This window comes from Lithobates pipiens, unplaced genomic scaffold (genome assembly GCF_037356315.1).
Source record: "Lithobates pipiens isolate NorthernLeopardFrog02 unplaced genomic scaffold, aLitPip1_a1.2 Scaffold_25, whole genome shotgun sequence".
Classification (NCBI taxonomy): domain Eukaryota; kingdom Metazoa; phylum Chordata; class Amphibia; order Anura; family Ranidae; genus Lithobates; species Lithobates pipiens.
The window spans coordinates 42,150,476-42,162,775 of NW_027507787.1; the positions used below are offsets into that span (position 1 = coordinate 42,150,476).

The 12,300-nt window shown below is 45.9% G+C and overlaps 1 protein-coding gene across 1 annotated transcript in view; it reads left to right on the top strand.

Annotated features, from left to right (window-relative positions):
- Positions 1 to 12,300, top strand: part of TLL2 (tolloid like 2) — a gene marked incomplete in the record, with an annotated part of 245,251 nt that overhangs the window by 148,416 nt on the left and 84,535 nt on the right. The window contains 1 exon segment of the mRNA XM_077454363.1: positions 6,504 to 6,581. Within this exon segment, the coding sequence (XP_077310489.1) occupies positions 6,504 to 6,581 (78 nt within the window).

A 12,300-nucleotide genomic window follows, 5' to 3' on the forward strand; every position in this document is an offset into this window, starting at 1 on the left:
GAGCCGAAAATGGGGCGTGGCCTGGGTGGGGCGGGGCTCCGCCCCCGCCCTGGTGACGCCCATCATGGGGGGTGTGAAGCGCAGGAGAGCCACCTCTGCCGCTTGTTGGATCACAGCGCCGGGAACATCACAGCTTTCATTTCAATTGCTGTGTGTTCCCGGCCGCGCACCGTCACACGCAGCCCCTCCCCCTTGTCCGGGCACTTAGATAGACAGATCATCCGCAGGATTGGACGGATGATCTGTCTATCAAAGTGCCCGGACAAGGGGGAGGGGCTGCGTGTGACGGCGCGCGGCCGGGAACACACAGCAATTGAAATGAAAGCTGTGATGTTCCCGGCGCTGTGATCCAACAAGCGGCGGAGGCGGCTCTCTTCCCTACACAGGCTGGCTGCAACAAAAGGGGACACACAGGCTGGCTGCAAAGGGGGGACACACAGGCTGGCTGCAAAGGGGGGACACACAGGCTGGCTGCAAAGGGGGGACACACAGGCTGGCTGCAACAAAAGGGGACACACAGGCTGGCTGCAACAAAAGGGGACACACAGGCTGGCTGCAACAAAAGGGGACACACAGGCTGGCTGCAACAAAAGGGGACACACAGGCTGGCTGCAACAAAAGGGGACACACAGGCTGGCTGCAACAAAAGGGGACACACAGGCTGGCTGCAACAAAAGGGGACACACAGGCTGGCTGCAACAAAAGGGGACACACAGGCTGGCTGCAACAAAAGGGGACACACAGGCTGGCTGCAACAAAAGGGGACACACAGGCTGGCTGCAACAAAAGGGGACACACAGGCTGGCTGCAAAGGGGGACACGCTGGCTGCAAAGGGGGACACGCTGGCTGCACAAGGGGGACACGCTGGCTGCACAAGGGGGACACGCTGGCTGCACAAGGGGGACACGCTGGCTGCACAAGGGGGACACGCTGGCTGCACAAGGGGGACACGCTGGCTGCACAAGGGGGACACGCTGGCTGCACAAGGGGGACACGCTGGCTGCACAAGGGGGACACGCTGGCTGCACAAGGGGGACACGCTGGCTGCACAAGGGGGACACGCTGGCTGCACAAGGGGGACACGCTGGCTGCACAAGGGGGACACGCTGGCTGCACAAGGGGACACAAGGGGACACGCTGGACGCAAAAGGGGACACAAGGGGACACGCTGGCTGCACAAGGGGACACAAGGGGACACGCTGGCTGCACAAGGGGACACAAGGGGACACGCTGGACGCAAAAGGGGACACAAGGGGACACGCTGGCCTGCAATGGGGGACACTGGCCTGCAATGGGGGATGCCTCCTGTACCACGTCCTCTGTCTCTGACCATCTCCTGTACCGTGTCCCCAGTCTCTGACCACCTCCCGTACCGTGTCCCCAGTCTCTGACCACCTCCCGTACCGTGTCCCCAGTCTCTGACCACCTCCTGTACCGTGTCCCCAGTCTCTGACCACCTCCTGTACCATGTCCCCAGTCTCTGACCACCTCCTGTACCATGTCCCCAGTCTCTGGCCACCTCCTGTATAAAAATATTTTTTAAAAACAGTCATTTTCGGTATCGGTGCTGTTTCGGTTTCGGTTTTCGGCCTAGTGTATTTTTCATTTTCGGTATCGGTTTCGGCACCAAAAAACCCATTCGGTGCATCCCTACTACCAACTCAACGCTACGATCAAAGCCAGGATCGTTTTTAATTTTTTTATTTTTTATTTCAGGCTTCCCAGCCTAGATGAGAGATGAGGTCTTATTGACCCCATATCTCACTGTAAAGAGGACCTGTCGTACCATATTCCTATTACAAGGGATGTTTACATAAAATTTATTTTTGGGGAAAAAAGTGGCAAACTAAAATGGTAATATGTCCCCGTGTGCTTGCATGCAGAAGCAACGCATGTGTAAGTCCTGTCCACATATGAAAACTTTGTTCAAAGCACACAATTGAAGTATCACTGTGAACGTGAGAGCAAGAGCAATAATTTTGGGCATAAACTTCCCCTGTAACTCAAAACATGTAACCAGTATATGGGGATTTTTAGTACTGAAGTTTGGCACCATTCCACGAGTGTGTGCAATTTTGAAGGGTGGCATGTTGGATATCTATTTACTCTGCGTAACTTCATCTTTCACATTATACAAAAACATTGGGATAACTTTAGTGTGTTTGTGTGTTTTTTTTTTTTTTTTTTTCAAAAAAGTGTTCGAAAAATTGCTATGCAAATTCTGTGCGAGATAAAGTTGCAATGACCACCACTGTATTCTCTAGGGTCTTTGCTAAAAAAAAAAAAAATGTTTTGGGGTTCTATGTAATTTTCTAGCAAATAAATGATTTTTACATGTAGGAGAGAAATGTCACTTGTTCTGGGTGCTCCAGAACGCCTGAAGGTGCTCCCTGCATGTTGGGCCTCTGTATGTGGCCACACTGTGTAAAAGTCTCACAGGTATCGCCGTACTAGGGAGTAATAGCAGAATATGTTTTGGGGTGTAATTTGTGGTATGCATATGCTGTGTGTGAGAAATAACCTGATAATGACAATTTTGTGGGAAGAAAAGGAAAAAAAAATCTTGATTTTTGTAAAGAATTATGGGGAAAAAATGACGATGGCAAAAAGACTCATCATGCCTCTTGCTAAATACCCTGGAATGTCTTCTTTCCAAAAAGGGGTCTCAAGAAATTAGGCAGATATTAAAACAAACAGCAGGACTGAGGGTTGGGACTTTAAATGAAGCAGGCAATTGTAAAGAGTTTAAATTTATTGGAAATCGGTGATAAGTTACATGAGGGTAATCATGAGTACACCAAGAAAACCAATATATTGTTCAAAGGATAAACATCCAGCAATAACAATTAACCATTAATAATACAAATCACATATTACAGGCGATCATTAAGTAAATAAAACGTATAGTTGACATAAAAACATGGCATATAATAGCTCTATGCATTTCGTGGATTCATCCACTCTTCAGGCGCATGCACATGGAAAACTGAATGCTGTAGTATAATAGTAACAAAGAATATCTGTAAGGTCTGACCCTGTCACGGAAGGAGAATAAAAGTACTTAGAGGTAATCTTGCCTAGGATAACCCCCCCCCCCCCCCAAAACTACTCTCAAAAGTACTTACATTGTACATCTGTCTATGCAGTAATGTGCCAACATGGATCAGAAGATTTTCTTCCAATTTTCAGATATTGGCACCATATCTTGTGGACTTTCGCACAGACCAAATGGTATACACCAATTTGTACTTATTTTTACCAAAGATATGTAGTAGTATACATTTTGGCCAAAATTTATGAAGAAAAATGATTAATTAGCCAAAAAGCTCTTTGTGTGTGGAAAAAAGGAAAAAAAATCATAGTTAGTGTTGCATGACTGAGTAATTGTTGTTCAAAATGTGAGAGCACCGAAAGCTGAAAATTGGTCTGGTTATTAAGGGGGTTTAACCACTTAAGGACCGCCGTATTGCCATTATACGTCATCGCAATGGCACAGGCAGGCACAAGCACGTAGATGTACGTGCCTGCCTTCCAGCGAGTGGGGGGTCCGATCGGACCCCCTCCCGCTGGATACGGCGGTCCGTTTCCCTCCAGGAGTGATCCGTGATGAGGGGATGGCCGTGGGTTTCTGGCCACCCCCTCTGGATCGCTCCTGGCCAATGACTAGCTTCCTCCCACTGTGTATTGTTTACACAGGAAGGAGGAAGTGATGTCATTCTCCTCGGAGCGGTCTTTTTGACCGGACTACGAGGAGAAGACTAAAAGTAAGTGCACCAAAACACTACACTGACACATAGGTACACATAGGTACACAAACCCCCTCCTCCCCCCCCCCCCGGTCAGTGTCACTGATTGCATTGATCATTTCTTTACTGATCAATGCATTCAGTGTCAGTTGTAACAGTTAAAACTGTCAGGGCAGTTAGTGTTAGGTCCAGGGTAGCCCCCTATCACCCCCCAATAAAGATTTAACCCCCTGATTGCCCCTAGAGTTAACCCTTTCACCCCCTTTTGCCAGTGTCACTAAGCGATCATTTTTCTGATCGCTGCATTAGTGTTGCTACTGTCGTTGGGTAGCTAGTTATTTTTTTAGGTTCACCGCCAGGTTTTTATAGCGTTGGGTACCTCCATATACTACCCAATAATGGTTTTTACCCCCTGATTGCCCCTAGTTAACCCTTTCACCATCGATCACAGTATAAGTGTCACTGATGATGCTGGTTAGCCAGTTAGTTATTTAGGTTCCCTGTCAGGTTTTTATATAGTGCCAGGGACCCCCATATACTACCTAATAAAAATTTGAACCCCCTGATTGCCCCTAGTTAACCCTTTCACCACTGATCACCGTATAAGTGTTACGGGTGACTCTGGTTAGTGTGCTTTTATAGCATCGGGGCACCCACCATTTATTACCCAATAAAGGTTTAACCCCCCCTGATCACCCGGCGGGTGATATCAATTAGGTTTTAGGGTCAGGGTCTGCGTCGCCCCAGGCATCGCTAGGTTAGTGCCAGTACCGCTAACACCCACACGCAAAGCATAAACCTCCTGTAGTGGTATAGAATCTGAACAGATCAATATCTGATCTGATCAGATCTATACTAGCGTCCCCAGCAGTTCAGGGTTCCAAAAAAACGCATTGTTAGCGGGATCAGCCCAGATACCTGCTAGCACCTGCATTTTGCCCCTCTGCCCAGCCCACCCAAGTGCAGTATCGATCGATCACTGTCACTTACAAAAAACTAAACACATAACTGCAGCGATTGCAGAGTCAGGCCTGATCCCTGCGATCGCTAACAGTTTTTTGGTAGCATTTTATATTTAAATCCGGAAGGCAGTGCTTGGTTTTTGGGGTCCCGTACGTGGCTAGGCTCCCAAAAAGTCCCCCACATGTGGTATCCCCGTACTCGGGAGAAGCAGCAGAGTTTATTTTGGGGTGTAATTTGACTTATGCCCATAGCATGTGTGAGCAATATATCATTTAGTGACAACTTGGTGCAAAAAAAAAAAAAGTTTGTAATATTCCCGCAACTTGTGGCAAAATATAAAATATTCCATGGACTCAACATGCCTCTCAGTAAATAGCTTGGGGTGTCTACTTTCCAAAATGGGGTCATTTTGGGGGGTTTTGTGCTATTTTGGCATTTTATGGCCTTCGAAACTGATAGGTAGTGAGGCGTTAAATCAAAAATTTGTACCCTTAGAAATCCTGAAGGTGGTGATTGGTTTTCGGGGTGCCGTGCGACTAGACTCCCAAAAAGTCCCACACATGTGGTATCCCCATACTCGGGAGATGTAGCGGAATATATTTTGGGGTGCAATTCCACATATAACCATGGCATGTGTGAGCAATATATCATTTAGTGACAACTTTTTGTAAATTTTTTTTTTGTCATTCAATCCCTTAGGACAAAAAAAATAAATATTCAATGGGCTCAACATACCCATCAGCAATTTCCTTGGGGTGTCCAAAATGGGGTCATTTGGGGGGGGGGGGGGGGTTTGTACTGCCCTGCCATTTTAGCACCTCAAGAAATGAGATGGGTAGTCATAAATTAAAAGCTGTGTAAATTCCACAAAATATACTCTAGTTTGTAGACGCTAAAACTTTTGCGCAAACCAAAAACGCTTATTGACTTTTTTTTTTTACTAAAGACATGTGGCTGAATAAATTTTGCCCTCAATGTATGACAAAAATTTAGTTTATTCGATTTTTCTTATAACAAAAAGAAGAAAATATCTTCTTTTTTTTTTTTTTTTTAAATTTTCGCTCTTTTTCCATTTATATCGCAAAAAATAAAAATCGCAGAGGCAATCAAATACCATCAAAAGAAAGCTCTGTTTGTGGGAAGAAAAGGACGCAAATTTCGTTTGGGTACAATATTGCATGACCGCGCAATTACCAGTTAAAGCAGCGCAGTGCAAAATTGGAAAAAGACCTCTGGTCCTTAAGGTGTTTATTGGTCCGGGCTGTAGTGGTTAAGTGCCCAGTGGTTAAGTTACCTTTTCAATCTGCAGCACTGTAATTTTCTGGTAAATGCAATACAACCCCCAAAATGTAATTTCTTTGCTTGTGTGTTTGGCTTATGGATTTTCCCAGAAGTCTGCACAAAGTCAGATTTTGAGCATCCCCAGGCACAGAAAATGTCAGTTTTGGAGTAACTCTCCAAATATGCAGGTGCAGCAGCTGGTTGATAATTATAAAACCACTCCCATACATATTCACTGTGCACATGGACTAACACACAGCTATTTCTTCAAAATAACAAAAGATAGGAATCTGCAACAATGTTAAGATCCTTGTAACGTACACAGATCACTCGGGGAATGTTTGTATTTTTTTTTTTTTTTTTTTTTTACTCTCTAAGCTATTGCTCTCTTAATGTATAACCCTATTTACTTTAACACCCTAAACAAGTATAGCTAGAGGTATTTTAGTATTATTCTAAATGGCTCTGTGGTTTTGATTTTGATTTGATTTTTTTTTTCCTTTTTATTATAGATGACCTGCATGAAAATTTTACCATTTCAAGTCTGAATACAACAGCACCTAATTTCACAACCCCTCAAGTTATAAAGGGTAATGTGGTACCCCACCCAGACCTTTGGGTATCTTTAACTTATTTTCTTCATAAACTGCTTAACTTTTGATCTGCATTATGTGTACACTACATTTGTTTGAAGTTGTAACTCTTTAGTGGTTGCTTTTATGAGGCCTAACAATGTAGGTACAACAATCAGATGTCTACTTGCTGAAAAGTCCTTTAGCGCAAGATTTCTGGCACTTTTACACCAGAGGAGCCATGGGTGTCCATAAAGGCAAATGGCTGGCCTTATGCTTGTATACGCTGATGATCATGTGTATCTGCGTTTACATGCACATAAAAGGTATTCCCCCAAATGTGTAATCGTGTTCTGCTGGAAATTGCTCACACATGCATGAGTAAACGGCAATGCACAGACGCATCAGCATTTTTACAAATGTAAAGCTGAATACAGCCATTCACTTGTATGGGGGGCGACTGTATGCAACACCTATGGCATCCTCGGCATGGGAAAGTTCTGGGGGCTTTACTCCTAGAGGGCTTTTCCGGATGTAAATGACCATGTGCATAAGGCCTTACTGCTTAATATTAAAACGGCACCTGTAGCTAGACTTTTATCCTGTATGACAGTCATGTCCAATTGCTGTTTTCTTGGCCATGTGTAGCCCTCCTAGATTTATATGCAGCCCTCAGTGAGTTTAAAGATTTTTTTTTTTTTTTTTTTTTTTTATTAAATGAGGCTCACTAAATACTTCATGCAATGTTTTATGCTCCACTCCCTGGGATAAAATATTGTAAAATGCAATTTCTGCCAAGGTGCTAAAATTCGGAATAGAGGTGGTACGTTCTTCAGATTAGATAAAATGTGACCCCCTTTTGAAGATATATTCGACTTGCTTTTACAGCAGTCATGCCAAAAATCTATGGTCTGTAAAGGTCGGAATTCCCCAGCTTATGGAGTGATTGCCAGCGGTTCTATTGGGAATTTTCTTTTGCACAAATGGAGCATTGCTTCATATGAACTATTTCTTTGCAGACCACTACTGTAAAGGGTTAGATTGTGGTAGTTGTCTCTTGGAGAGATGAAGGCTGAGCCTGATGTACAGTGTACTGTAAATGCACACTGTCAGAAGGGCAGCAATATTGATAGGAGAACATAAGTGTTTAAAGCAAACTTATACAAGGCTAATAAAGAGCTTTTGAATTAAATCATGTTATGGTCAGGCAAATTACTAGTTGCTGAACATAGGTCACTATATTTGCCATGTATGCACTAATTAATAGCCCAGACCCATTCACCAAATCTTTCAAATTAACTACAAAGAAACTGTCATTTTAAGGATATGTATTTCTGTTGTCTGGTATCAAGTGCAGGCCCCCAAAGGTGATCCAAGAGCCATGATTGCGGATGATAAAGATCTGGCACTTCTGGTTAATGACGTTTGCTGATATGCCGCAACTCCACACATTCCCATTGGCCTGTTACTATGATGGGCTGCCTTATTAGCCAATACAATTGACAGGGAGGCTGGAGGGGGTCCATCAGGAAGTGCTGAATCTTTTTCCCGACAAGTCCAGCAGAACATTTGGGGGAGGCAGAGGCTACTGAAAGCTGCTGCATGTATGTGCAGGTATGCATCTGTGGGTGCTTGAACTTCATCCTGGTCAGTCATCGGGTTTCAGTGTTATTAAAGTTATTATCTCTTTAGTAAATGGCACCGTACTGTATACAGGGAACTCATAGATCGGGGGTTGCCAAACGTTCTAAACAAAGCCAATTTATTGTCCTTCAGACTATAAGAGGGTGTCCATTCGTTGGTGTCAGAAGGAATAGTGTCTCATTGATGGTATCAGTGGGAGGAACAGTGTTCCAGTTCCAATATTTTAATACCAGTGGAAGGAAGTATGCTCCACTGTTGGTGTCAATGGAAAGAATGGGGTCTGATTTTTGATGTTCGCAGAAGGAATAATGCCTTGTATCAATTAAAGGAATAGTGCCCCAAGGGCTGGATAAAGGCAGGCAGAGGGCCACGGTTTGGAGACCATGGTCATAGATGATTTACTCAACTGCCTGGACTGCTTGTTGCTCTATCCATGTTTACTGAAAAATTGGTAAGCACTACCAAATTAACTGTCCCTTTTTACAGATGCATTCCAATGTATTATGGAATCCTCCTACCAAAAACTTTTTTTTTTTTTTTTGTTCCTGATAATGACTGATCTAATCCATTACTCAAAATTTCAAGTCCTGATCTACTAGCCACACCTACCAGTTGCCCCGCCCTGCCCCTAAACACACCCTCATAGATCAGCTCATGAAATGACACTCAAAGTTTTATGCAGAATTAAGTTACAAAAATTTAATATTAACAACATTATCAGTGCAGTGTGATCAGTCAATGCAGGTGACCTGTGCCCATCAATATAGCCTCACCTGTGCAGAGGAAGAGACGAGCCAGCCGGATCATCAGAGCGGGGATTGCCTGCTGTAATGGCTTTCGTTTTGAATTTCCCAGTGTTCTCTGAGCTAACCATCCTACAGTCCCACCTCTTGGCCTGGTGCTTTTGATGACGTCACACGTTCCGCAATGGACTGGTGTTCGGTCTATCAAAGATGTCGGGCCAGGAAGCAGGACTGTGTGACTGTGGGCTCTTGGAACACCTGAAAATTCAAATGAAAGCTATTACAGCAGGCAATCCCCTGATGAACAAAACCGCTCCCAATCAACCCCACTTTTTTTATAAAACATTTCGCTGTTCAAGTTTGTTTAATTGGTGATCGTACTGTACCCTTTAAGAAATCTTAGAGTAAACGGGACTTTTATATTTCAGCGAGTGTTAATTTCCCTAATCGTCTTTCAGGACAGCCACTATGAGAGATAGACTCCTCCTCTTCCTATGGAAATACTGCGCCAGCCCATAAATTCTTACTTCCCCTGCCGGACCTCAGTTATTAGTGTTTCCTCCGGCGGGGAGACACTGTGCAAGGAACCAGGCCGATCAGTCGGGGAGGCTGTGGCCGTTTTGTCGTTTAAAAAAACCCGGTTGAAAGAAGCAGGGGCTTCGTTTGGAAAAAGCTGGGTTCAAACCGTTCGAAACCAACGTCCGCGTGTCGGACAGGTCGAACGGTTTACTTACCTCACCAGGTACTGCCACCCCTTCCGAGTCGAGCGCGGCTTCAGGTCGTGGGGGACTCCTATCGCGTCTACAGGGGCGCAGCTGGCAAGCCGTTCGGAAGATTTCCCTGTACATGGGTACAGTCCGTCCCCTTTTTTTCTTTGAACCGAGCGGGCCGAACGACGGGCGACGTCGTATCCGGCGGAAACGAAGGCTTGACCTCGAATACGATCGGGTTCCGGGTCGTGGAGCTGATAGGAGGGCCGGGCACAAGCTGGAGATGAGTTCAGAACGTGCACAGGCAGCGTGGAACTCTGTAGTAAGCAGCCACCTGCAGTCATGTCGGAAGCTGAGGCTCAAACGACAGACTATCTCCAGCATTCCTAAGGTAAGAGCACCCTGGGGAGGGGTACTCTCTATCTAGGTTCCCCCACCCCAATGTATGGTTCTATCATGGGTGGGGGGGCAGACCCCCTGGGTGGCCAGGGGGGGGGGAGGCTCAGATCCCTTCGTTTTAAAAAAGGGTCTAGTGCACTCCCAGGGTTGTATCCCGAGCTTTTGATTGACTTTGTCTTTTTCTGTTTTTTTCTTTTTTTCTTTTTTTTTTAGAAAGCTACGGAAAAAACTAGGTCTACGCATAGCTCTAAAAAGTGTGCCTCCTGTAGGGACATTTTAGGGGAATCTTGGACCAAAGTGTTGTGCAAAGGCTGTATTGACTCCCTCGTTAGGGAAAGGGAATCAGAACAGGAGTCAGGACTAGCAGCTTCAGTCAAGGAGCTCTCGTCCACCTTCTCTTCTTTTAGGTCCCTTTTTGAAAAATTTCAGCTTCCCACGGGTCCATCTCCCCAGGATACAACCCCACCTCTAGCACAGAGTTCTGCTCCAGTCCAACCTGCTAGTACAGGGGGGACAGAGGTTGCAGGCCCTTCAGGGACAGGGAGGGAACTTCCAGACAGTTCCTCTTCCGATTCCCAGGAGGGTTCCGAGGGGGAGGACCAGGACGGGTCCAGGAAAGCCTCCAGATATAAGTTATCCCTTGATGAGGTAGAGGACCTCTTAAAGGCAATTTATGCAACCCTCGGTATCCAGACGGATAAAAAGCCCCTAACCCTGCATGACCAAATGTATTCAGGTTTAGGGGAGCCAAAAAGAAGGGTGTTTCCAGTACACGAAGTTTCAATGGAAACAGTTAAAAAAGAGTGGCAGGATCCGGAGAGAAAACCCTTTTTATCTAGATCCCTCAAAAGAAGGTTCCCATTTTCAGAGGACCCGGCATGCCTTTGGAATAAAAATCCCAAGTTGGATGCCGCGTTCTCCCAGGTCTCCAGACACACAGATTTGGCGTTTGAAGACATGGGGGCCTTGGCAGATGTCATGGACAAAAGGATTGACTCTCTGCTTAAAAAGACGTGGGACTCGGCTATCGGCAATTTAAAGCCTGAAATGGCAGTTACAGTTGTGGCTCGCAATTTAGAGCACTGGCTCTCACAGATCCAACAACATATTGAGGCAGGCACAGATAAGGAAACCATTCTGTCATCCTTCCCTACTATGCTGCGAGGGATCACTTACATAGCTGATGCCTCTGCTGAGTGCGTCCGCATGTCGGGCAGAACGGCGGCTCTAGCCAATTCGGCCAGAAGGGCCCTCTGGTTAAAAACATGGCCAGGGGATAATGCCTCCAAGATAAAGCTATGTGGGATACCCCTGACGGGGGACCTCCTTTTTGGCCCAGGGCTAGAGACGGTTCTAGACCGGACAGCGGACAGGAAAAAGTCCTTTCCTCTCAAACGGAAAACCCCCGTACCAACAAAAAAGGAGTTTCGTCCGCAGGGGCGTAGGGAAACCTCTAAACCAGAGGGGAAAAAGAAAACCTGGCCCCAAAAAGGCAGGGGCAGAGGAGGGGCGATTTTTCGCCCTCCTATCCAGCCCCGTAAAACCCAGTGACATTCCAGCTACAGTGGGAGGAAGACTGGGGGCCTTTCTTCCACAGTGGGAGACAATATCCCCCAATCAATTTATTTTAGGGGTAATAAGAAGGGGGTACCTCTTGGAATTCCTAAGACCACCCCCTCAAAGGCTCCTTATCACGCATCTACCCAGGTGCATGGTAAAGGCCGAGGCCTTGCTAGAAGCTCTGAGGGAATTGGAGAAGCAGGATGCTATTCTCAGGGTCCCAAAAGCAGAAGAGGGAAGGGGGTTTTATTCTCACATCTTCATAGTGAAAAAACCCTCAGGGAAGTTCAGGTTGATTCTGAACTTAAAGCCCCTGAACGCTTCAGTGACATACAAAAGATTCCGCATGGAATCGATCTTTTCAGTAAAAGCGCTTCTGCCCCACAACTGTTTCATGGTATCCCTGGACCTAAGGGACGCGTATTTACACATCCCTATAGCGGAAGCCTCGCAGAGGTTTCTACGCCTTGCCATAGATCTGGGCGGAGAAACAGTACACTTTCAGTTTCAGGCCCTGCCATTCGGGCTATCCTCTGCACCCCGCATTTTTACCAAAGTCCTGGCAGAAGCCATGACCTTTCTTCGGCTCCAGGGGATATGTATAATTGCCTACCTGGACGACCTGCTTTTATTTGCAGCATCCCCAACACAGTTGGTCAAGGATCTCGATCTAACCAAAGG